The 27,133-nt window shown below is 45.0% G+C and overlaps 3 protein-coding genes across 3 annotated transcripts in view; 2 read left to right on the top strand and 1 right to left on the bottom strand.

The window, feature by feature from the left end:
- Positions 1-6: 6 nt before the first annotated feature.
- Positions 7-1,648, top strand: LOC132994084 (DNA endonuclease RBBP8-like). The gene is made up of 5 exons (XM_061064208.1): positions 7-23; positions 137-180; positions 275-365; positions 444-585; positions 893-1,648. The coding sequence occupies exons 2-5, from the start codon at positions 161-163 to the stop codon at positions 1,006-1,008; spliced, it is 369 nt and encodes a 122-aa protein (XP_060920191.1). The 5' UTR covers positions 7-23; positions 137-160; the 3' UTR covers positions 1,009-1,648.
- LOC132994083 (transmembrane protein 241) lies at positions 1,176-8,556 on the bottom strand. The gene is made up of 15 exons (XM_061064207.1): positions 8,317-8,556; positions 6,887-6,933; positions 5,832-5,909; positions 5,673-5,754; positions 5,518-5,595; positions 4,943-4,968; positions 4,293-4,344; positions 4,158-4,206; positions 3,400-3,445; positions 3,283-3,318; positions 2,733-2,767; positions 2,532-2,601; positions 1,740-1,833; positions 1,433-1,497; positions 1,176-1,358 (listed from the first exon to the last, which is right to left on the bottom strand). The coding sequence occupies exons 1-15, from the start codon at positions 8,389-8,391 to the stop codon at positions 1,292-1,294; spliced, it is 900 nt and encodes a 299-aa protein (XP_060920190.1). The 5' UTR covers positions 8,392-8,556; the 3' UTR covers positions 1,176-1,291.
- Positions 8,557-10,085: 1,529 nt separating this feature from the next.
- nsmaf (neutral sphingomyelinase (N-SMase) activation associated factor) overlaps positions 10,086-27,133 on the top strand; it is a 27,226-nt gene continuing 10,178 nt past the window's right edge. Inside the window, exons 1-13 of the mRNA XM_061065136.1 lie at positions 10,086-10,227; positions 11,384-11,470; positions 11,936-12,014; positions 12,704-12,765; positions 13,091-13,127; positions 13,423-13,473; positions 13,578-13,649; positions 13,794-13,841; positions 13,928-13,980; positions 14,073-14,202; positions 14,645-14,716; positions 15,209-15,317; positions 15,436-15,612. Of these exons, the coding sequence (XP_060921119.1) occupies positions 10,190-10,227; positions 11,384-11,470; positions 11,936-12,014; positions 12,704-12,765; positions 13,091-13,127; positions 13,423-13,473; positions 13,578-13,649; positions 13,794-13,841; positions 13,928-13,980; positions 14,073-14,202; positions 14,645-14,716; positions 15,209-15,317; positions 15,436-15,612 (1,015 nt within the window). The 5' untranslated portion in view covers positions 10,086-10,189. The remainder of the gene's footprint in view (positions 10,228-11,383; positions 11,471-11,935; positions 12,015-12,703; positions 12,766-13,090; positions 13,128-13,422; positions 13,474-13,577; positions 13,650-13,793; positions 13,842-13,927; positions 13,981-14,072; positions 14,203-14,644; positions 14,717-15,208; positions 15,318-15,435; positions 15,613-27,133) is intronic.

Here is a 27,133-nt window from a genome sequence, read left to right as displayed (position 1 = left end):
AGGAGGAGGAGGATGATGATGATGATGGTGGTGTGATTTTTAGTGTTTGACTTCATGTCTTTGTCTATCCTCTCGTGGTGTGCAGATCTTTTGTCTGCGTGTCTTTTTTAAATTAGTTTTGAATCTCTCATCAGATCCTGACGAGACCTGCGTGAGTCAGATGAAGGGGCACAAAGTGAAGTAAGAGACTCTCGTCCTGTCTGAGTGATTTCACACTTTGCGGAGAGATGTTTTGTTCTGATGATCTTCATAATGTCCCTCGATGTCTCTGAAGCAGCCGCCCCACGTTTGCTCACGTCGTTGTGATCCGTAAGAAGGACGAGAGGAGGAAGCTGAAGGGCGCCACCTGTAAAGAATGTGACGTAGTAAGTGATCTCTCCGCCCACTTTCACAGACGTGTTTTTATTATCACTGGTGGTATGACATCTGATGTTTCCACACAGTACTACGCTCACCTCCCAGAGGACGAGAAGCAGAAGAAGCTGTCTTCGTGTTCCCGGCACCGCTTCCTGTACATCCCCCCGTGTACTCCCGAAAACTTCTGGGAAGTCGGATTCCCATCCACTCAAACGTGCATCGACCGAGGTGACTCAGCGATTTCTACTCTTTACATCTAATTAGTATTGACAGGTTTAATTATTCAAAGGTCTGAATATGATTGACATTATGAGTGATATGGGCGGCTGTGGCTCAGTTGGTAGAGTCGTCGCCTCTCAACCGGAAGGTTGAGAGGCAACGTGTCCTTGGGCAAGACACTTAACCCCGCATTGCTCCACTCTGCTTCGGTGGTGGTGTATGAATGGATTAGTGTTGTACTTACTCTCTGATGTACGTCGCTTTGGATAAAAGTGTCTGCTGAGTGAATTGTAACATTGTAATATTCTGACTGCAGGGTACGTCCGCGAGGAGAAGAAACCTGAGGCTCGCACTCGGAGGAGACAACCGTTCAACGCTTTATTCTCCCCGAAGAGGAACCATCAGGACAGCGACAACAGCTTCTCTCTGTAGGACTGAAGTCAAGGTGACACCAAGGTTAGACCTGTGGGTCTGATGCACAGAGGGTTTGAAGGCTCGGTGCTCACGCTGCTTTTAGAGGTCAAGAAGGAGACGTTTGTGGATCAATAAAAGTGAACGTGAATGACCAACGATGTCTGTTCGATAAGAAACACAGAGCATGAGACGACGTTCACAACGTTTATTTGGTTATTTGGGAAGCAGAATATCACAAAATAAAGTTTTAGTAGAAAGAATCTCTTGAGGGAGGGAGGGGCAGAGGCGAGCTGCAGGTTGGTCATCTGGTCTGAGAGTCTGCATCAGAATAAAGCAGCAGAGCTCCTCCCACGTGACTGACAAGCACGCTGCCAACATACAGGACAACACGCGTTAACCAATGACATCATCGAGATATAAAACACACGGGAGAAACACGCACCAGATCAGAGACGGAGTGTTGACGTCCATGTGGAAGATGAACGGAGAGAGACACACGGCAGAAACCTGGGGGGGAAGAGAAGGAGAACAGTTATTACTCAAACCCTCGCTCCTCTCCAGCTCCGCCATAGCTCCGCCCTCTTTCACTCATGCTGAAGATATTTTTGTGTGCAGGAGTTTACCTACAATCTTTAAAATAATAAATTATCTAACATTGTCTAGTTCTTCTGTTTTTGTTGCCGTGGTAACAAACAGCTGTTGACATCTCAAAGTTTAAACATCTGGTCTCTGAATGGCTCGATCATCACCTTGGACAGAAAGATCCAGACCCCGGCGTGTTCCACTGATAATCCACTTTTGAGTTTGACGGTTGCCAACAGCAACAGGAAACCGAGCAGAGCGCTGTGAAGAGAAACACTACGAGCTATGAGGAGAATGATAACATCAGGTTATTAGAGTTCATGTACAACATGAAAACATCTGACTGATGAAGAGGAGGAGCTGAAACATCATGCTCTCTGAAGTGTCAGCGCTGCCAGCGCTTCATGTCGACCAATCACAGCCCTTTAAACTGGAGCCAGTAAACACATGATGTTCATCTTTCTTAATCTGTGATCACGTCAGTATACACTGGATTGTAGTGGGTTAGGGTTGTCAGAGATGCGTCGGCCGGCCCGTCCGCAAGTCCTGTGGCAAGCCGTGTGTAACGCCCCGTGTCCACCTTGTTCTAACGTCTCTACACCAGGCCAATTGCTCGCCGCTGTGCTAATGACGGACGTTTCTTTGTCCAATGAGATTCAGCACACGTGAATCTGCTGCTCCAATCCAAAACTACAGATGGTGCTCTGCGACAGCCGCGCTTTATTTCAGCTGCAGTTTCAATGATTTCAGAACACATTCAGACACTTACAGATAATAACCATGTGATAACAGATGATTCTGAATCTGCAGCCTCCATGTTTGAAAACCATCCCACGGGTTTACTGAGACCATCTGGCCCCTAAAGAGCGCTCCTTTTATAAACTTAATATTATACACTTTATAAATATGGTTTCCTACAGTAGCAGCTTTGCTTTAACAGACTGAAGGCTCTCTCTCACCTGGCACAGCAGCCACAGTGAAATGTATGAGACTGCAGCGAGGGGAACTCAAGCGCCCCCATGAGGTCACCTGCAGAGACAAACACACCTGGAGCATTAAGGAGCTGAGGGATCAAAGAACTCAGCAGGTGAAGGTCTGACACACAGTGATGTGAGTGAGGGGTAAACTGTTGTTGAAACTTAAAATCACGCTCTTCGTACCTGTCGGGTGAGCGGCGACGGCCAGCAGCAGCACGCTGTCAGAAAAGCAGGAAGAACAGAAATGAGTCTCTGATGGTTTAATTATCGATGAGCTAAAAACATCCTGACATGTTCAAAGTTCATCACAAGCAAGAGACTTTTCAATACCACGATGCAGTTGGAGTTATCCTCACCTGAACAGGTAGCTGATGACCTCTGACCCTGTGTGTGTTTGTATTTATTAGAGTGATTTAGGGTGATGTTTCCTCACCTGAACAGGTAGCTGATGACCTCTGACCCTGTGTGTGTTTGTATTAGAGTGATTTAGGGTGATGTTTCCTCACCTGAACAGATAGCTGATGACCTCTGACCCTGTGTGTGTTTGTATTTATTAGTGATTTAGGGTGATGTTTCCTCACCTGAACAGGTAGCTGATGACCTCTGACCCTGTGTGTTTGTATTTATTAGAGTGATTTAGGGTGATGTTTCCTCACCTGAACAGGTAGCTGATGACCTCTGACCCTGTGTGTGTTTGTATTTATTAGAGTGATTTAGGGTGATGTTTCCTCACCTGAACAGGTAGTTGATGACCTGCTGCTCAAGGTCACTGTAATGAAAACAGAAACACTTTGACATACTTTATGTTAGAGGAGAGAAAGTCCACTTTAATGAGCAGGGCGATATTTACCTTAGGTTACCTGGTCTGTAGTGAACCTGGAACACTCTGTATGCACCTTCAAAATAAAAGACATTAATCTCTTACATTTTAGAACGACTCATTAAGACTCTTCCACAATGAATCAAGTCTTGACTGTTTTTTTAGGGGAAAAAACAGTTTCTGATGAAGACTAGTTAAAGACTTTTCAGTTACTGAGGCGTTCCTCAAGGCTCAGTCCTCGAGCCTCTGATATTCTTGTTAACTGTGTTTTCACACTTATAATGCAGAGTTTCTCCTCCAGCCTCCTCGTATTTATTCTGCAGAAAGTCAGAGTGAGCTGACGTGAGAACTCAGCAGGATATAATCAGGAGAATTCACCTGGAGCCAGTGGGAGGGGGTGGTGACCTTTATTCCCTGTGATCGCTGAACGACCACAGACTGTCTGCACGCCACCTCTACCATCTCCGTGCTCTAATGAACCTGCTGCTGCATGTTTCCTGTTTTCCAGTATGTTCTTCTCCACTCTTTAGTTCACATTGAGATTCTCTTCAACTACACGTACAAAGACAAATATTCTCATTACAGCGTCGTATAGATGACTGTGGCTTTGTACGCCACTTCCACGTCGTTCTTATAACTTCACGTCTTCCCTCCGCCCCCCCTCCTGTCTGACAGTCTCCCGCTGTGAGGTGCATGTGTGAACAGGTCAGGAGGATCGCAGGAGGCTTCAGTAGCTCCTGAGCTTACTCAGGTGAAGGTGAATCGTCTGTTTAGAAGCGGAGACTCACCGACACAGAACAGGTGAGCGACGGCCCACAGGTAACCTCTGGAGTCAAACTGAGAGAGCAGATCGTGTTTGAGTGAACACGTGTGATATAGAAACAGTGAAATGGTAGTTAAGGACCTCAGATGTGAAGAGTTACCTGAGGATCATATTGAAGCAGGTTGATGGCTGACAGCAGCATGAGGCAAACACTGCAAGAAGAAGATCAAAGATGGCCTCGTCATGGACATTTCTCACCACTTTTATAAACACTTGTCATCATTTGTTGAACTTTTTAATTGTTAGCCAATGAACTGCAGGCTGGGAGAGGAAATGGAGACAGATGTCAAAGTCTGCTCACAAAGCAAAAACATTCAGAGCTCCCCCTGCTGACTGACTGCAGTACAGGTCATAAGCTCCGCCTCCTCCATGTTGACAGATGAGACAGGTCAAACTATAAAATCAAAACACTCGTCAGAGGTATCACCATGATGGTTATAATCACACCATTTAGAGTTCAAGTCTTCTTTATTTATTTATATAAAATGTTATTAAACACCATGATTGACAGCTGTGTTGACCAATGAGGCTCCCACATTGCAAGCCCTGTTTAGACCGCTGTTTCAAGCCGCCATATTTCCATCGCTTTGACGTGTCTCCTTCAGTCTGAATGTGGAGAGTTTTGGTTAGCAGCAGCGATACTACCAGCTGATCTCTCCCGCACAGACTGTGGTTTTACATTCCCAACATGTCACAGACGTAGATCATCTTTAATATTCATCATCTTAACAAAGAGAAGAAATCACAAACCTGAAGAGTTTCAGCCTCTGCACCCTCTGTCCAAGAAAAGAAACAGAACAGGTGATCAGAGTTCCAGCTGCTGCGTCACATGACCGTTAACATCTGAACAGAGCGAGAATATAAATATATCAAATCATCATAAATAATAAATTCATCTGTTTCTGAGGATGTGATCGAGATGAAAATCGAACAACAAACACTTTCCACACGTGACAAAACCTGACAGACAAAACAACAACACACACGCTCACACACACATGCTCACAAACACACTCACACAGACAAACACAACAACACACACGCTTACACACACACACACACACAGACAAACACACACAGACACAACAACACACGCTTACACACACACACACACACTCACTCACATTCACACACATACACACGCTCACACACAGACACAAAACACAAAGGCTCACACACACACACAACAACACACACTCACACAGACACACACACACACTCACACAGACACACACACTCACAGACAGACAGACACACACACAGACGCTCACAGGCATACACAGACAAACACACACACACTCACACACTCACACACACATGCTCACCTCTCTGTGGACGACCTTCAGGATGAGTAAACTGACGACGTGAGACGAGTTCTGCAGCGTGAAGAAAAGAGGAATATCCTGCAGAGAGAGAGACAGAGTGAAAGCTGCAGATCGTCCTAAAGAGAGAGCTGGTGAGGAGGCGGAGGGATACGTACTAAGCGTGCTAAGGCCCGGGAGCCAGCGTAGATGTTTCCTACAAACAGGAGAGCGCCTGGGAGCCACGACAGAGCTGCTGACCTGCAACACAACATCAGAACTGAACGCTCACTCCTTCATGAATATACACCACGGCTGCAGAGGGACTCTGACCGTACCTGGTGATGCGACTCATCTCCACCAGGCCCAGTCTCCCAGACAGCAGCAGCAGGACGGCGCCGATCAACGTCTGCCATCTGTAGAGATTCATCACGAACACGTTAGAGACTCACCGTGTTTCATTGATCGACTTTAATGTTCAGTTTGTGAAAGAGCGACATTGAGAGCTTCATACCAGGCCGAGTAAAGCTCCTCAACGTTTTCTCTTTGATTTCTTTAAAACAAATAAAATAATAATATAATAAAAATAATTAAATAATAATATAATATAATAAAATAATTAATTAATAATATAATATAATAAGAATAAAATAATAAATACAATATAATAATAATATAATTAAATAATAATATAAAAAATAATAATATAATTAAATAATAATGTAAAAATTGAATGATGGGATGCAGAGGTCCTGACCCTGAAACGAGAATGAAGACTTTACCCGCCATGTTTGATCATTAGCAATAATCACTTAAACATCAGGAGCATGGACCTTTTACTTCCTATTGCCATTACTGTTCTGACTCGGGTGTCCACGTTCAGTTTGAATCTTTAAGAAATTAAAAACTGAGAAGTAAAAATCTACACAAACTCGTGAACGCTGTCTGATTTGAATACATTTATTATTAAATAAGTCCATCACAAGTCAGACCGTGTGGACGGGTTTATGTTAAAACAAAGAATGAAAAATATTTATTGACAACTGAAAATAAAAACAACAAAATAATTCTTACCCTCACTCGTAAAGAAAACCAACTCAGAATGATTTGAACTCAAGCCTCTATAGGCAAATAGCCAATCATAGGTTTGGATTTTGGGGTGGCCAATCAGATTTTAAGGGGGGGCCCATGCCACCCCTAACACATCTGGACACGCCCCTGCGTGGTATCAGACAGGTTTGGATATCAGAAGATTATTAATATCATCAAGTTTAAAATACTCATGACTCCTCCCAGTGTTCATAAATATACATATATTTATAATATATATATTTATATTTTTATAATAAAGACTTGTTTCCTCTTCACTCGTGCACTTTGTGTTTGGACTCACCCTTGGAACAAAGTCGGAAACGTGAAGTTTAACACGGAGAGAACAAACTGAAAAAAAAAAAGAACAAAGTCAAAAACATCAAAGTCCACGACCTCAGACCAACCCCCCTAATGTCTGTGGTCTCAGACCAACCCCCCTAAAGTCTGTGGTCTCAGACCAACCCCCCTACAGTCCACGACCTCAGACCAACCCCTATACAGTCTGTGGTCTCAGACCAACCCCCCTACAGTCTATGGTCTCAAACGAACCCCCCTACAGTCCACGACCTCAGACCAACCCTCCTACAGTCTACGGTCTCACACCAACCCCCCTACAGTCTGCAATCTCAGACTAAACCTCCTAAAGTCTAAGACCTCAGACTAACCCCCTACAGTCTACCACCTCAGACTAACCCCCCTACAGTCTACGGTCTCAGACCAACCCCCCTAAAGTCTAAGGTCTCAGACTAACCCCCCTACAGTCTACGACCTCAGACCAACCCACCTACAGTCTACGGTCTCAGACCAACCCCCCTAAAGTCTAAGGTCTCAGACTAAATCCCCTACAGTCTACGACCTCAGACCAACCCCCCTACAGTCTACGGTCTCAGACCAACCCCCCTAAAGTCTAAGGTCTCAGACCAACCCCCCTACAGTCTAAGGTCTCAGACCAACCCCCCTACAGTCTAAGGTCTCAGACTAAATCCCCTACAGTCTACGACCTCAGACCAACCCCCCTACAGTCTAAGACCTCAGACCAACCCCCCTACAGTCTACGGTCTCAGACTAACCCCCCTACAGTCTAATGCTGCGTTCATGTGCTCCTAGTTGGTCCCAGTTGCCGAGTTGGGAAGTCGTTCTTCTGTCTTCAGTTTGTTCTCGTGTTTTCAGATCGTAAAGTCTGAATGTTTTAACAACAAACAGTGTGGACGCTACGAAGAAGAAGACGTGTGAACGTCTCTGTTAAAAGTTGATGAGCAATACGTGAAATAATAAAAAGTATGTTAACATTAGCAAAATATCTTTTGCCCGCCATGTGATGACAAAGGTGACGTTAAGTCCCCAAGTCGGGCACCTCATTTTTTAAGAGTTTCCGACTCAAGCTGGTGTTCATGAACATTTTACAACCCGAAACTCGTTTTTCCGATGTGTCTGACACCACATGAATGCACCATCAGGTCACGGCCGACAAATGCATCGATTCGATACGGCTTTAAATCGTGCTCATAAAACGGTCAGGCTACTGATGGTGATGAAGATGATGATGGTTAAATGAGGGTTTAATCTCAATGTTGTGCTCGGCTCAGAGAGACGGAGCCTCACAGAAACTTAAAGTTTGTGTTTAATCTGCAGAGTGACGTCACAAAGTTTATCTTTATGAACTTTGAGATCAATAATGGTTGTTCTTGTTTAAAGTAGAGTCATCCGGACACACCTTTCGGACACACTCACCTTATTGGTGAAAAAAGAAACGACGAAGACGCAGCTGAAGACGAGCCCGGCTGAGTGTCTCCTCCACGGCATCATGATCCGCAGCCTCCCCGAAGCCTCCCCGCAGCTCACGCATCACTCCTCACGTTCATAAAAACTACGTTCATCAGCCTTTCTCTCTTTAAACTACACTTTCTTCAAGATCGGAAACTTCCCTCACTGATGACGCGTCAAGACGCTGGAACAAAGATCGTCTACGCTGACGAAGAAGATTCACTGGAGCCTTTTCTCACGATCTGCGGGACGATTCTGTAACGTGATACTTAACCTGCATGGTGCCTGTAGTGTATGGACTATTTATACATGCGGAGTTATATCACCCCTTGTGCCTTACAGCGCACTTCATAGTTAATTACATTGGCGCAGTGATATGTGTTGCCGGACTTCTTGTAACCTGCCGTTCATCAGTAAAGCGTCATACTGAGTTGAAGCTCCGTCTCGGTCTTTCATTTAAAAGTTGTTACAGACACAACAGTGCCAACAAGTGACAGTAACTCCCGCGTTAAGATTAGAATAATAGAGAGAATAAAGAAGCACCAAAAAGTAAAGTAAATACATCCCGAGCGCACAAAATAATAATTGAATTGTAAAATGTTTCACTGTTTGGGACTTCAGGGGCTCCTTATAAAACACAATTTAGAATATTTTATTTTATTTAGATTTGACTTTTAAAAGTTTGATTTATATTAGTTTTAATGCTGGTTTGGTTTGTTGGTTTTCATCAGGGCTGCCAGAGTAACCATTAACCTTATGTTTGTCTCTTCAGGCTCTCCATAGATAGTTGTCCTCAGTGTCTCCCTATAGTCTCAGTGATGTAAAAGAAGGACACTGCTGCATCTTTGAATGTCTCATTTCACTTTAACAAACTCTCAGACAGCTCAGCTGAGGAGGCCAAAGTAATATACACCTTATGACATCACACATTGACCTTTGTTACCGTTCCTTTCAGTTGTTTGACCTAACTTTGGGATCCCTAACCACTTCCTGTTTCTAGGCTTCATGGTGCATATTGTAAAATGTTCATGAGCACCTGCTCAAGTCGGAACAACAAGTCGGAATCTCTGTAAAGAATGAGCTGCCCGACTTCCCAACGTGACTTCAGAATCACGTGGGGGGCAAAATGTGTTTTGTTAATATTAACATACTTTTTATTAATTCACGTGTTGTACATCAAGTTTTTGCTCAAATATAACTTTTAACAGTCACATTTCACAGAAGATCTTCTTCGCAGTGTCCACGCTGTTTGCTGCTGTTGTTTCAACATTCAGACTTTACGATCTGAAATCAATTTCACTTTGTGGACACATTTTTCTTTTTTAAATGAGACATAAGACATGAGACACATGGAGTTTCAAACATGGGATTAATCACGATTATACATTTTAATCATTTGACAGCCCTAGTTTTATTTATATTCACAATTAAAGTGCCAGTGCATCTATTGGGTAATACAACAACTTTAAACATTACACTATTAAAATAACATTCAAATACAAAACACGGACAACGAGAACCAATCGCAAAACACAAAGAAACTGTCCCTGAGTATGTGTTCTGACAAAGACTTAATAACATTATTGATGACTTTATTTTCTTTAGTTATCTGTGTTAACATTTGGTACAGTTTAAATCAGTTTTTGCTTTTTGTGAAGCCTCTTCTTACATTCTTTATTTCCGCTAACTGAAATATCTTCGTCGTGTTGGTACCCTGAAATCGAGTCTGAGTGAGAGCTCTTCACACAGTTTAGTCGGTGGATCGTGAATCACGTGGTGTCCCAAAGGTTTCCGTGTTGACAGAGATGTGCTCGGTGTCAGAGGAGGATGGTGCTCGGTCATGGCCTTTTTAAAGAGCAGAGAGCGGACCAAAGAGAGGTGAGACACGTTCACCGGACGGTAACGCTTTACCGGAACACACCGGGGCAGTGCGACGAGGCAGGCCGAGCTGTGAGGCGCACACGGCGGCTGGTGTTAGCCCGGCTGTCCGCTAAAGAGAAAGAGAGAGAGACAGAGAGAGGAGGGAGGGAGCGGGGGGGGGGGGGGGGTTCGGTTCGGTTCCGAGCACACTGTGTTATTGTTACTGTGTGTTTACCTATCTATCAGTCAATCAGTCTTTATTTGTATTTATCTCATTCATAACAAATGTTTACAAACAGAGCAGGGAAAGACCTACAAAACAGAAACCTGGATCAGAACCAGACTCCTGTAGACCAGTACTCAGTGTAATATATCCTGTCTGTGATGATGGGATGGACCTTGTGGAATAAGTTCTCTAAAAATACTTGATGTTAAAAGCTTTAAAGTGATTCTGCTCTGTGTGGTCTGAAGGTTCAGCTCTGCAGGATGATCAGCTGTGAGGTGATGATCTCAGTCGTGCGATTAAACTGTCTAACGGTGAGGCTATGCCTGCTACCATCAGATGGGTTGTTGTTGTTGACCATTTTCAGGATTAACACATGACTTTTAACATGTCAGGAGATTTTAAAACATGCCGATCAGAGCTTTCAGCAGAGGTCTCATTCTGTCCACAACCAACAAGGTGAAAGAAACCAACAGAAGAAATACTCTATTAACCCCGTGAGGGGGAATTCACTTCAACACTCTGTTTTAGAGACATGATGCACACATGAAAAACTGGACCCTGTGGACATACAGTATCAGAGAGATATCAGAGTGAGGGGGCTGCCCACAGGGCTGGGCTGGTGGGGGTGTGGGTTGAGCGACCTGGCACCTCTTTTTCCACACTCAGATGTGGAGCGTGGAAACGGTTTGCTTGCTCTGTACGTGTCTCTGTACAAATGAAATGACCAAATCAAATGGTAAAACATCCATGGAGAGGTTGACACTGTTTATTATCTTTTTAGTGAATCTTTGGGGCGCTGTATGGCCAAGCAGAGATGTTTCGTGACGCCCCGTCCTCCTCCCCAAGTTTCCAATCTCTCTTCAGCCGTCCTCTCTAACAAAGACAGACAGGAATATAATGTTTGGATGTTTGAGCTGACCTCTGACCTCTGTTGTGTTCCTCTCTCAGGTTTTCTCTCCTGTTGTTGGACCTGGAGGAGTATTACTTTGAGCAGCACACCGCCTACTTTGTGATCACCTGTTCAAAGAAGGACAGGTAACTGAGACCAATCAGCACACATCATTTAGTGACATCACTGTAACATCACTCCTCCTCCTCCTCTTCCTCCTCCTCCTCCTGGTCAGGACAGCTGTACTTGACCTGTCTGTTCACTGGGGACCACATGAGGAGACTTCATAAGGGACTTGAACCGTCGACCCTCCAGTTCCCAACCCTAGTCCCTACAGACTGAGCTACTGCCGCCCCAAAAATATAGAAAATATAGTAAAATAAAATATAGTCAAGTTCTTTTCAGTGTTACGGACTTTTGATTTATTTATCATGGTATATTCCTGCAACCTGAGAGTGTGCTCAGGCAGTGCACCGTTGTCAACGTTTTTAGCTAACGAGCTAACATCAACGTTTTTAGCTAACGAGCTAACATCAATGTTTTTAGCTAATGAGCTAACATCAAAATTTTTAGCTAACAAGCTAACATCAGCTGTTTTTTTGCCCTTCCAGAAAAGTGCGAGGCTCATTGAAAGTGTGTTCCAGATCGATCATCTTTGATCCCGATGACCTCACTGAACCAATCATAAAGGTTTGATTTCATGATTTAATATATTTAATGTTTGTCTTTACACTGAGCTTCACACACTCAGAGATCTCCATGGGTCAAGATATTAACTACATTTGATTTTGTTTAATACTTGCAGTCAAACGAACACATTTTTAATCACTTGTTTAAAATTCCTTTATTTCTGATTTAAAAATGAAAACAGTTAGGCTTTTATTCTGAAGGTTTGTCCTGTTTTAAGCTGAAAGTACTTTACTTGCTGTGTGCTTTTATTTTGAAATAAAGTAAGGCCCTTCCTGTAGATAGAAGGTTAGGACAGGAAGTTAAGCCCAGAAACATGAAGTGGTTAGGGATCCCAAAGTCAGGTCAAACAGCTCAAAGGAACGGTAACAAAGGTCAATGTGTGATGTCATAAGGTCAATGTGTGATGTCATCAGGTCAATGTGTGATGTCATAAGGTGGATATTACTTTGGACTCGTCAGCTGAGCTGTCTGAGAGTTTGTTAAAAGCAGTGTCCTTCTTTTACATCACTGAGACTACAGGGAGACACTGAGGACCACTATCTATGGAGAGCCTGAAGGGACAAAACATGAGATTAAAGTGTTTACTCTGACAGTCCTGATGCTTTAATAATTATAAATATTATCTTAGTGTGTTTGTGGTAAAGACAGAATGAGAACACTCTGTAAGCTAACGTGACGTGTTTTCACAGATTCCTCTCAGAGACTGTCAGCGAATCCAGTTTGAGGAGAGAGAGAGCAACCCGTTCACCAAGTGAGTGAGTGAGTGAGTGAGTGTGTGTGTGTGTGTGTGTGTGTGTGTGTGTGTGTGTGTGTGTGTGTGTGTGTGTGTGTGTGTGTGTGTGTGTGTGTGTGTGTGTGTGTGTGTGTGTGTGTGTGTGTGTGTGTGTGTGTGTGTGTGTGTGTGTGTGTGTGTGTCTCTGTGTGTGTGTGTGTTTAGTAACCTGTTCTGTGACTTCTCAGTGTAAACAGACTCTCTCTGTATTTTTGCTCTGTGCTCTGTGTAAGTTATATTTCATGATTAAACGGTGTGTGTGATGTGAAGCTGACAGTAATATTTGTGTGTGTTTCCCTCACAGTCCTCGGCTGTCCTCCATCTTTATCTCCTGTGTGCAGGTGAGTCTGTAGCATCAGTCCTCCTGTGTTCCTGTAGGCGCCGTCCTACTGGCCTCTAGTCACAGCACTCTCAGACATTTCTGTGAGCTGTTTCTGTTCATAAAAGTTTACCTCCACTCATCGTCTCAGCTTGGGACGAATCTTTCGTCCTGTCTCGTCTCGTCTCATCTCGTCTTGTCTTGGCTCATTTGTCTTGTTTCCTCTCGACCCCTCTCGTCTGGTCTTCTCTATAAGTTGTATTGTAATGACTGTATGTAATCTGATCCGTCTTGTCTGCTTTTATTTTGGCTTTCAGTTGATTTTCATCAAAGAGAGTAACGTGATCGCTCCGTACAGAAATGAGAGGGTGAGTTCTGTTCTCTGTTAGCAGAGACTGGACTGTGTTAATGTGACGTTAGCTCAACATGTCTGATTCTGTGCTGCTCTTTATGTTCCCTTCACTTCCTTCAGGGAGAGAAGCGGGTCTGTTTTCAGCTGGAGGAGTGCAGTAAGACCGAGGACGTGGTCCAAACCTTACTGCAGGTATGAAGTCTTTTGTCCCTCAGAGTGGTAGCACCTGAGCGGTTGACCTCATGACCTCTTGACTCAGGAACTCGTGACTTTTTGGCGTTTGCTGGATTCATTGACAGGTGTGTTCATGTTGGTGTGTTTGTCTGAATGTTGCAGCTCCACAGAGCGTCCTGTCTGGACAAACTGGGAGACCAGACCGCCATGGTAGGTCAATCTAAAGGTTTCATTTGTCTCGTTAACGCTCGGTAATGATCCTCCATGTTCACATCTCTTCCTTCTAAACGTTTCAGATCGCTGCTAATCTGCAGTCGCGCCTAGCGAGGTCCTCCTTTGATAAAAACTGGTACGTTGTTGACATCTAATAGAAGATCTTTGATCCACATCTCTCTCCCCCCCCCCCCCCCGCTGTGACGTCTCTAATGTTTTCTCTCCTAGTTTTCAGAGTGTGGCAGAGAAACCTCACATGGAGTGTGCCGTGGAGAGAGTCACTCCTCTGGTCTCCAACCCAGGTCACGTCTGCATCACAGACCAGAACCTTTACTTCCAACCACTCAACGGATACCCGGTGAGATATTCAGATCAGCTGACCGTCTGTGAATGATCTCTATATGCAGATGATACTCTTCTTTACTGCTCTGCTCCTACACAGCCTCAGACTCTCTGAGGGTTTAACCCGGGTCAGACTTTAAGTCCTCTTGTTTGGCCTCAGGGGGATCCAGTCTGTATCTTCTTATAAAGGTCTCAGACTCTTCATCGATGTCTCGTCGTCTTTAAGTCTCTTATTCAGCAGCTGGTGAAGAGGTTGAAGCTGCGCCGTCTTTTTATTTCACAGAGAAATCTTGATTTTCTGTTGCTGCAGATAAACAACATGTTGATCTGTGTTTATGTTTTTGTCAGTAACGTTGTTGAACCTCAGTCACGTTCTTATTGGTTAAACTTTAAATAAGATAAATACCTTTGAGGTCATCTCTATCTTTCTATCTCTGTTGTCTGATTTTTGATTTCAGGAACAAGTGATTCAAATCAAACTGCACGGAGTGAGAAGAATCTACAAACGACGACACGGACTCAGACCTCTGGTGAGTTCATGAAGCTGCATTTACAGAGGTCAGACGTCATAATATGAGAGGTCATAATGTGAGAGGTCAGAGGTCATAATCTGAGAGGTCAGAGGTCATAATGTGAGAGGTCAGAGGTCATAATCTCAGAGGTCATAATGTGAGAGGTCAGAGGTCATAATGTGAGAGGTCAGAGGTCATAATCTTAGCGGTCAGAGGTCATAATGTGAGAGGTCAGAGGTCATAATCTTAGCGGTCAGAGGTCATAATCTCAGAGGTCATAATCTGAGAGGTCAGAGGTCATAATGTGAGAGGTCAGAAGTCATAATGTGAGAGGTCAGAGGTCATAATCTGAGTGTGTGTGTGTGTGTGTGTGTGTGTGTGTGTGTGTGTGTGTGTGTGTGTGTGTGTGTTGTGTGTGTGTGTGTGTGTGTGTGTGTGTGTGTGTGTGTGTGTGTGTGTGTGTGTGTGTGTGTGTGTGTGTGTGTGTGTGTGTGTCCTCTCCTCTCTCAGGGTCTGGAAGTTTTCTGCTCTGAGAACGATTTCTGCTCCGACATCTACCTGAAGTTTTACAACACGGCCGACAGAGACGAGATCTACTACTACATCGCCACCTTCCTGGGTGAGGATTATTTCCTAACATGTGGAATGAGTCTTTTATTTTAATTCAGGAGAGGAACATGCTGAGACCTCTCTGGGTCAGAAACATGTCTGACAGCAGTGTGTGTGCGTGTCCTCAGAGAACCATGTGACGGAGCACACCGCAGAGAGCTACATGCTGCAGTGGCAGCGAGGTCACCTGAGTAACTACGAGTACCTGCTGCACCTGAACAACCTCGCTGACCGCAGCTGCAACGACCTCTCCCAGTACCCCGTCTTCCCCTGGGTCCTCGAAGACTACAGCAGCAAACAGCTCGGTGAGACACACACACACAGAGACACACTGAAACACACACTCAGAGACACACAAAGACACTCAGAGACACACAAAGACACACAGAGACACACACTCAGAGACACACAGAGACACACAGAGACACACTGAAACACACTGAAACACACAGAAACACACACTCAGAGACACACAAAGACACACAGAGACACACACTCAGAGACACACTGAAACACACAGAGACACTCAGAGACACACAGAGACACACAGAGACACAGAAAACACACTCAGAGACACATAGACACACAGAAACACACACTCAGAGACACACAGAGACACACTTAAACACACAGAAACACTCAGAGACACACAGAGACACACAGAGACATTCAGAGACACACAGAAACACTCAGAGACACACAGAGACACTCAGAGACATTCAGAGACACAGAGACATTCAGAGACACAGAGACATTCAGAGACACACAGAGACACACAGAGACACACAGAGACACACACAGAGACACACAGAAACACACAGAAACACACAGAGACACACACTCAGAGACACACTGAAACACACAGAGACACACAGAGACACTCAGAGACACACAGAAACACACAGAGACACTCAGAGACACACAGAGACACACAGAGATACACAGAGACACTCAGAGACACACAGAAACACTCAGAGACACACACAGAGACACACAGAAACACACAGAAACACACAGAGACACACACTCAGAGACACACTGAAACACACAGAGACACACAGAGACACTCAGAGACACACAGAAACACACAGAGACACACAGAGACACACAGAGATACACAGAGACACTCAGAGACACACAGAAACACTCAGAGACACAGAGACATTCAGAGACACACAGAAACACACAGAGACACACAGAGACACTCAGACACTCAGAGACACACAGAGACACACACTCAGAGACACACTGAGACACACAGAGACACACAGAGACACACACTCAAAGACACACAGAAACACTCAGAGACACTCAGAGACACACAAAGACACACAGAGACACTCAGAGACACACAGAAACACACAGAGACACACAGAAACACACAGATACACAGAGACACTCAGAGACACACAGAGACACACAGAAACACACACTCAGAGACACTCAGACACTCAGAGACACACAGATACACACAGAGAGACGCACAGAGACACACAGAAACACACAGAGACACACTTAAACACACAGAGACACTCAGAGACACACAGAAACACACAGAGACACACTTAAACACTCAGAGACAGACAGAGACACACTTAAACACACAGAAAACACACTCAGAGACACACAGAAACACACACTCAGAGACAAACAGAGACACTCAGAGACACACTTAAACACACAGAGACACTCAGAGACACACAGAAACACACAGAGACACACACTCAGAGACACACTGAAACACACAGAGACACACACTCAAAGACACAGAGACTCACAGAAACACTCAGAGACACACAGAGACACACAGATACACTCAGAGACACACAGAGACACACAGAAACACACACTCAGAGACACTCAGACACACAGAGACACACAGATACACACAGAGACATACACAGATACACTCAGAGACACACAGAGACACACAGAAACACACAGAGACACACAGAGACATTCAGAGACACAGAGACATTCAGAGACACACAGAAACACACAGAGACACTCAGACACTCAGAGACACAGAGACATTCAGAGACACAGAGACACACAGAAACACTCAGAGACACTCAGAGACACAGAGACATTCAGAGACACAGAAACACTCAGAGACACACAGAGACACTCAGATACACACAGAGACATTCAGAGACACACAGAAACACACAGAGAGACACTCAGAGACACAGAAACACACAGAGACACACAGAGACACTCAGAGACACAGAAACACACAGAAACACTCAGAGACACACAGAAACACTCAGAGACACACAGACACTCAGAGACACACACACACAGATACACTCAGAGACACACACAGATACACACACAGAGACACACACAGAGACACTCAGAGACACACACAGAGACACTCAGAGACACTCAGAGACACACACAAAGACACTCAGAGACACACACAGATACACACAGATACACTCAGAGACACACAGAAACACACACTCAGAGACACTCAGACATTCAGAGACACTCAGAGACACACACAGATACACACAGAAACTCACAGAGACACACAGAGACACACAGAGACACACACAGATACACACAGAAACACACACTCAGAGACACACAGAGACACTCAGAGACACACACAGAAACACACAGAGACACACAGAGACACACTTAAACACACAGAAACACACTCAGAGACACACAGAGACACTCAGAGACACACTTAAACACACAGAGACACTCAGAGACACACAGAGACACACACTCAGAGACACACTGAAACACACAGAGACACACACTCAAAGACACAGAGACTCACAGAAACACACAGAGACACTCAGAGACACAGAGACACACAGAAACACACACTCAGAGACACTCAGAGACACACAAAGACACACAGATACACACAGAGACACACACAGATACACACAGAGACACTCAGAGACACACAGAGACACTCAGAGACACAGAGACATTCAGAGACACAGAGACATTCAGAGACACACAGAAACACTCAGAGACACACAGAGACACTCAGATACACACAGAGACATTCAGAGACACACAGAAACACACAGAGACATTCAGAGACACTCAGACACTCAGAGACACAGAAACACACAGAGACACTCAGAGACACAGAAACACTCAGAGACACTCAGAGACACACATAGACACTCAGAGACACACAGAAACACACAGAGACACACAGATACACACAGAGACACTCAGAGACACACACAGAGACACACAGAAACACACAGAGAGACACACAGACACTCAGAGACACACACACACAGATACACACAGAGACACACACAGAGACACACACATAGACACTCAGAGAAACACACAGATACACTCAGAGAAACACACAGATACACTCAGAGACACACACAAAGACACTCAGAGACACACACAGATACACACAGATACACTCAGAGACACACAGAAACACACACTCAGAGACACTCAGACATTCAGAGACACTCAGAGACACACACAGATACACACAAAGACACACAGAAACTCACAGAGACACACAGAGACACACAGAGATACACACAGAGACACTCAGAGACACACACAGAGACACACAGAAACACACAGAGACACACAGAGACACACTTAAACACACAGAAAACACACTCAGAGACACACAGAAACACACACTCAGAGACACACAGAGACACTCAGAGACACACTTAAACACACAGAGACACACACTCAGAGACACACTGAAACACACAGAGACACACACTCAAAGACACACTGAAACACACAGAGACACACACTCAAAGACACAGAGACTCACAGAAACACTCAGAGACACACAGAGACACTCAGACACACACAGAAACACACAGAGACACACACTCAGAGACACACTGAAACACACAGAGACACACAGACACTCAGAGACACACAGAAACACACAGAGACACACAGAGACACACAGAGATACACAGAGACACTCAGAGACACACAGAAACACTCAGAGACACAGAGACATTCAGAGACACACAGAAACACACAGAGACACACAGAGACACTCGGACACTCAGAGACACACAGAGACACACACTCAGAGACACACTGAGACACACAGAGACACACAGAGACACACACTCAAAGACACACAGAAACACTCAGAGACACTCAGAGACACACAAAGACACACAGAGACACTCAGAGACACACAGAAACACACAGAGACACACAGAAACACACAGATACACAGAGACACTCAGAGACACACAGAGACACACAGAAACACACACTCAGAGACACTCAGACACTCAGAGACACACAGATACACACAGAGAGACGCACAGAGACACACAGAAACACACAGAGACACACTTAAACACACAGAGACACTCAGAGACACACAGAAACACACAGAGACACACTTAAACACTCAGAGACAGACAGAGACACACTTAAACACACAGAAAACACACTCAGAGACACACAGAAACACACACTCAGAGACAAACAGAGACACTCAGAGACACACTTAAACACACAGAGACACTCAGAGACACACAGAAACACACAGAGACACACACTCAGAGACACACTGAAACACACAGAGACACACACTCAAAGACACAGAGACTCACAGAAACACTCAGAGACACACAGAGACACACAGATACACTCAGAGACACACAGAGACACACAGAAACACACACTCAGAGACACTCAGACACACAGAGACACACAGATACACACAGAGACATACACAGATACACTCAGAGACACACAGAGACACACAGAAACACACAGAGACACACAGAGACATTCAGAGACACAGAGACATTCAGAGACACAGAGAAACACACAGAGACACTCAGACACTCAGAGACACAGAGACATTCAGAGACACAGAGACACACAGAAACACTCAGAGACACTCAGACACTCAGAGACACAGAGACATTCAGAGACACAGAAACACTCAGAGACACACAGAGACACTCAGATACACACAGAGACATTCAGAGACACACAGAAACACACAGAGAGACACTCAGAGACACAGAAACACACAGAGACACACAGAGACACTCAGAGACACAGAAACACACAGAAACACTCAGAGACACACAGAAACACTCAGAGACACACAGACACTCAGAGACACACACACACAGATACACTCAGAGACACACACAGATACACACACAGAGACACTCAGAGACACACACAGATACACACAGAGACACTCAGAGACACACACAAAGACACTCAGAGACACACACAGATACACACAGATACACTCAGAGACACACAGAAACACACACTCAGAGACACTCAGACATTCAGAGACACTCAGAGACACACACAGATACACACAGAAACTCACAGAGACACACAGAGACACACAGAGACACACACAGATACACACAGAAACACACACTCAGAGACACACAGAGACACTCAGAGACACACACAGAAACACACAGAGACACACAGAGACACACTTAAACACACAGAAACACACTCAGAGACACACAGAGACACTCAGAGACACACTTAAACACACAGAGACACTCAGAGACACACAGAGACACACACTCAGAGACACACTGAAACACACAGAGACACACACTCAAAGACACAGAGACTCACAGAAACACACAGAGACACTCAGAGACACAGAGACACACAGAAACACACACTCAGAGACACTCAGACACTCAGAGACACACAAAGACACACAGATACACACAGATACACACACAGATACACACAGAGACACTCAGAGACACACAGAGACACTCAGAGACACAGAGACATTCAGAGACACAGAGACATTCAGAGACACACAGAAACACTCAGAGACACACAGAGACACTCAGATACACACAGAGACATTCAGAGACACACAGAAACACACAGAGACATTCAGAGACACTCAGACACTCAGAGACACAGAAACACACAGAGACACTCAGAGACACAGAAACACTCAGAGACACTCAGAGACACACATAGACACACAGAGACACTCAGACACTCAGAGACACACACAGAGACACACAGAAACACACAGAGAGACACACAGAGACACACACATAGATACTCAGAGAAACACACAGATACACTCAGAGACACTCAGAGACACACACAAAGACACTCAGAGACACACACAGATACACACAGATACACTCAGAGACACACAGAAACACACACTCAGAGACACTCAGACATTCAGAGACACTCAGAGACACACACAGATACACACAGAGACACACAGAAACTCACAGAGACACACAGAGACACACAGAGATACACACAGAGACACTCAGAGACACACACAGAGACACACAGAAACACACAGAGACACACAGAGACACACTTAAACACACAGAAAACACACTCAGAGACACACAGAAACACACACTCAGAGACACACAGAGACACTCAGAGACACACTTAAACACACAGAGACACACACTCAGAGACACACTGAAACACACAGAGACACACACTCAAAGACACACTGAAACACACAGAGACACACACTCAAAGACACAGAGACTCACAGAAACACTCAGAGACACTCAGAGACACTCAGACACACAGAGACACACAGATACACACAGAGACACACAGAAACACACACTCAGAGACACTCAGACACACAGAGACACACAGATACACACAGAGACACACACAGATACACACAGAGACACACAGAGACACACAGAGACACACAGAAACACACAGAGACACAGAGACATTCAGAGACACAGAGACATTCAGAGACACACAGAAACACACAGAGACACTCAGACACTCAGAGACACAGAGACATTCAGAGACACACAGAGACATTCAGAGACACACAGAAACACTCAGAGACACTCAGAGACACTCAGACACTCAGAGACACAGAGACATTGAGAGACACACAGAAACACTCAGAGACACACAGAGACACTCAGATACACACAGAGACATTCAGAGACACACAGAAACACACAGAGAGACACTCAGACACACAGAGACACACAGAGACACTAAGAGACACAGAAACACACAGAAACACTCAGAGACACACAGACACTCAGAGACACACACACACAGATACACTCAGAGACACACACAGAGACACACACAGAGACACTCAGAGACACACACAGATACACTCAGAGACACACAGAGACACTCAGAGACACACACAAAGACACTCAGAGACACACACAGATACACACAGAGACACACACAGAGACACTCAGAGACACACACAGATACACTCAGAGACACACAGAAACACACACTCAGAGACACTCAGACATTCAGAGACACTCAGAGACACACACAGATACACACAGAAACTCACAGAGACACACAGAGACACACACAGATACACACAGAAACACACACTCAGAGACACACAGAGACACTCAGAGACACACACAGAAACACACAGAGACAAACAGAGACACACTTAAACACACAGAAAACACACTCAGAGACACACAGAAACACACACTCAGAGACACACAGAGACACTCAGAGACACACTTAAACACACAGAGACACTCAGAGACACACAGAAACACACAGAGACACACACTCAGAGACACACTGAAACACACAGAGACACACACTCAAAGACACAGAGACTCACAGAAACACTCAGACACACAGAGACACTCAGAGACACACAGATACACTCAGACACACAGAGACACACAGAAACACACACTCAGAGACACTCAGACACTCAGAGACACACAGAGACACACAGATACACACAGAGACACACACAGATACACACACAGATACACACAGAGACACTCAGAGACACACAGAGACACTCAGAGACACAGAGACATTCAGAGACACAGAGACATACAGAGACACACAGAGACACTCAGATACACACAGAGACATTCAGAGACACACAGAAACACACAGAGACACACAGAGACACTCAGACACTCAGAGACACAGAAACACACAGAGACACTCAGAGACACAGAAACACACAGAAACACTCAGACACACACAGAGACACTCAGAGACACACAGAGACACACTTAAACACACAGAAAACACACTCAGAGACACACAGAAACACACACTCAGAGACACACAGAGACACTCAGAGACACACTTAAACACACAGAGACACACACTCAGAGACACACTGAAACACACAGAGACACACACTCAAAGACACAGAGACTCACAGAAACACTAAGAGACACACAGAGACACTCAGAGACACAGAGACACACAGAGACACACAGATACACTCAGAGACACACAGAGACACACAGAAACACACACTCAGAGACTCAGAGACACACAGAGACACACAGAGACACTCAGATACACACAGAGACACACAGAGACACAGAGACATTCAGAGACACACACAGATACACACAGAGACACACAGAGACACTCAGAGACACACAGAGACACTCAGATACACACAGAGACATTCAGAGACACACATAAACACACAGAGACACACAGAGACACTCAGACACTCAGAGACACAGAAACACACAGAGACACTCAGACACTCAGAGACACAGAAACACTCAGAGACACTCAGAGACACACATAGACACACAGAGACACACAGAGACACTCAGAGACACTCAGAGACACACAGAGACACTCAGATACACACATAGACATTCAGAGACACAGAGACATTCAGAGACACAGAGACATTCAGAGACACACAGAAACACACAGAGACACACACAGAGACACACAGAAACACACAGAAACACACAGAGACACACACTCAGAGACACACTGAAACACACAGAGACACACAGAGACACTCAGAGACACACAGAAACACACAGAAACACACAGAGACACTCAGAGACACACAGAGACACCCAGAGATACACAGAGACACACAGAAACACTCAGAGACACAGAGACATTCAGAGACACACAGAAACACACAGAGACACTCAGAGACACTCAGAGACACACAGAGACACTCAGATACACACATAGACATTCAGAGACACAGAGACATTCAGAGACACAGAGACATTCAGAGACACAGAGACATTCAGAGACACACAGAAACACACAGAGACACACAGAGACACACACAGAGACACACAGAAACACACAGAAACACACAGAGACACACACTCAGAGACACACTGAAACACACAGAGACACACAGAGACACTCAGAGACACACAGAAACACACAGAAACACACAGAGACACTCAGAGACACACAGAGACACCCAGAGATACACAGAGACACTCAGAGACACACAGAAACACTCAGAGACACAGAGACATTCAGAGACACACAGAAACACACAGAGACACTCAGACACTCAGAGACACACACAGATACACTCAGAGACACACAGAGACACTCAGAGACACACACAAAGACACTCAGAGACACACACAGATACACACAGATACCCTCAGAGACACACAGAAACACACACTCAGAGACACTCAGACATTCAGAGACACTGAGAGACACACACAGATACACACAGAAACTCACAGAGACACACAGATACACACAGAAACACACACTCAGAGACACACAGAGACACTCAGAGACACACACAGAAACACACAGAGACACACAGAGACACACTTAAACACACAGAAAACACACTCAGAGACACACAGAAACACACACTCAGAGACACACAGAGACACTCAGAGACACACTTAAACACACAGAGACACTCAGAGACACACAGAAACACACAGAGACACACACTCAGAGACACACTGAAACACACAGAGACACACAGAAACACTCAGAGACACACAGAGACACTCAGAGACACAGAGACACACAGAGACACACAGATACACTCAGACACACAGAGACACACAGAAACACACACTCAGAGACACTCAGACACTCAGAGACACACAGAGACACTCAGAGACACAGAGACATTCAGAGACACACAGAAACACTCAGAGACACACAGAGACACTCAGATACACACAGAGACATTCAGAGACACACAGAAACACACAGAAACACACAGAGACACACAGAAACACTCAGAGACACACAGAGACACTCAGAGACACAGAGACACACAGAGACACACAGATACACTCAGACACACAGAGACACACAGAAACACACACTCAGAGACACTCAGACACTCAGAGACACACAGAGACACTCAGAGACACAGAGACATTCAGAGACACACAGAAACACTCAGAGACACACAGAGACACTCAGATACACACAGAGACATTCAGAGACACACAGAAACACACAGAAACACACAGAGACACTCAGACACTCAGAGACACAGAGACACTCAGAGACACAGAAACACACAGAAACACTCAGAGACACACATAGACACTCAGAAACACACAGAGACACACAGATACACACAGAGACACTCAGACACTCAGAGACACTCAGAGACACACACAGAGACACACAGAAACACACAGAGACACACAGACACTCAGAGACACACACACACAGATACACTCAGAGACACACACAGATACACACAGATACACTCAGAGACACACACAGATACACACAGAGACACACACAGAGACACACACAGAGACACTCAGAGACACACACAGATACACTCAGAGACACACAAAGACACTCAGAGACACACACAGATACACACAGATACACTCAGAGACACACAGAAACACACACTCAGAGACACTCAGACATTCAGAGACACTCAGAGACACACACAGATACACACAGAGACACACAGAAACTCACAGAGACACACAGAGATACACACAGAAACACACACTCAGAGACACACAGATACACACAGAGACACACACAGAGACACACACAGAGACACACACAGAGACACACAGAAACACACAGAGACACACAGAGACACACTTAAACACACAGAAAACACACTCAGAGACACACAGAAACACACACTCAGAGACACACAGAGACACTCAGAGACACACTTAAACACACAGAGTCACACACTCAGAGACACACTGAAACACACAGAGACACACACTCAAAGACACAGAGACTCACAGAAACACTCAGAGACACACAGAGACACTCAGAGACACAGAGACACACAGAGACACACAGATACACTCAGAGACACACAGAGACACACAGAAACACACACTCAGAGACACTCAGACACTCAGAGACACTCAGAGACACACAGAGACACACAGAGACACTCAGATACACACAGAAACACACAGAGACACAGAGACATTCAGAGACACACACAGATACACACAGAGACATTCAGAGACACAGAGACATTCAGAGACACACAGAAACACTCAGAGACACACAGAGACACTCAGATACACACAGAGACATTCAGAGACACACATAAACACACAGAGACACACAGAGACACTCAGACACTCAGAGACACAGAAACACACAGAGACACTCAGAGACACAGAAACACACAGAAACACTCAGAGACACACATAGACACTCAGAGACACACAGAAACACACAGAGACACACAGTTACACACAGAGACACTCAGAGACACACACAGAGACACACAGAAACACACAGAGAGACACACAGACACTCAGAGACACACACACAGATACACTCAGAGACACACACAGATACACACTCAGAGACACACACAGATACACACAGAGACACTCAGAGACACACACAAAGACACTCAGAGACACACACAGATACACACAGATACACTCAGAGGCACACAGAAACACACACTCAGAGACAGTCAGACATTCAGAGACACTCAGAGACACACACAGATACACACAGAAACACTCAGAGACACACACAGAGACACACAGAGACACACTTAAACACAGAGACACA

This window comes from Labrus mixtus, chromosome 19 (assembly GCF_963584025.1).
Source record: "Labrus mixtus chromosome 19, fLabMix1.1, whole genome shotgun sequence".
NCBI lineage: Eukaryota > Metazoa > Chordata > Actinopteri > Labriformes > Labridae > Labrus > Labrus mixtus.
This window is presented reverse-complemented; position numbering and strand designations above follow the sequence as displayed.

Coding starts and splice junctions, on each gene's coding strand:
- LOC132994083 (XM_061064207.1), bottom strand. CDS start 8,391: ATGATGCCGTGGAGGAGACACTCAGCCGGGCTCGTCTTCAGCTGCGTC. Junction 3,319..3,399: donor TACAGACCAGGTAACCTAAG/GTAAATATCGCC, acceptor TTTTCATTACAG/TGACCTTGAGCAGCAGGTCA. Junction 2,768..3,282: donor GTCATCAACTACCTGTTCAG/GTGAGGAAACAT, acceptor CTTTTCTGACAG/CGTGCTGCTGCTGGCCGTCG.
- LOC132994084 (XM_061064208.1), top strand. CDS start 161: ATGAAGGGGCACAAAGTGAA. Junction 181..274: donor ATGAAGGGGCACAAAGTGAA/GTAAGAGACTCT, acceptor ATGTCTCTGAAG/CAGCCGCCCCACGTTTGCTC. Junction 366..443: donor CCTGTAAAGAATGTGACGTA/GTAAGTGATCTC, acceptor GTTTCCACACAG/TACTACGCTCACCTCCCAGA.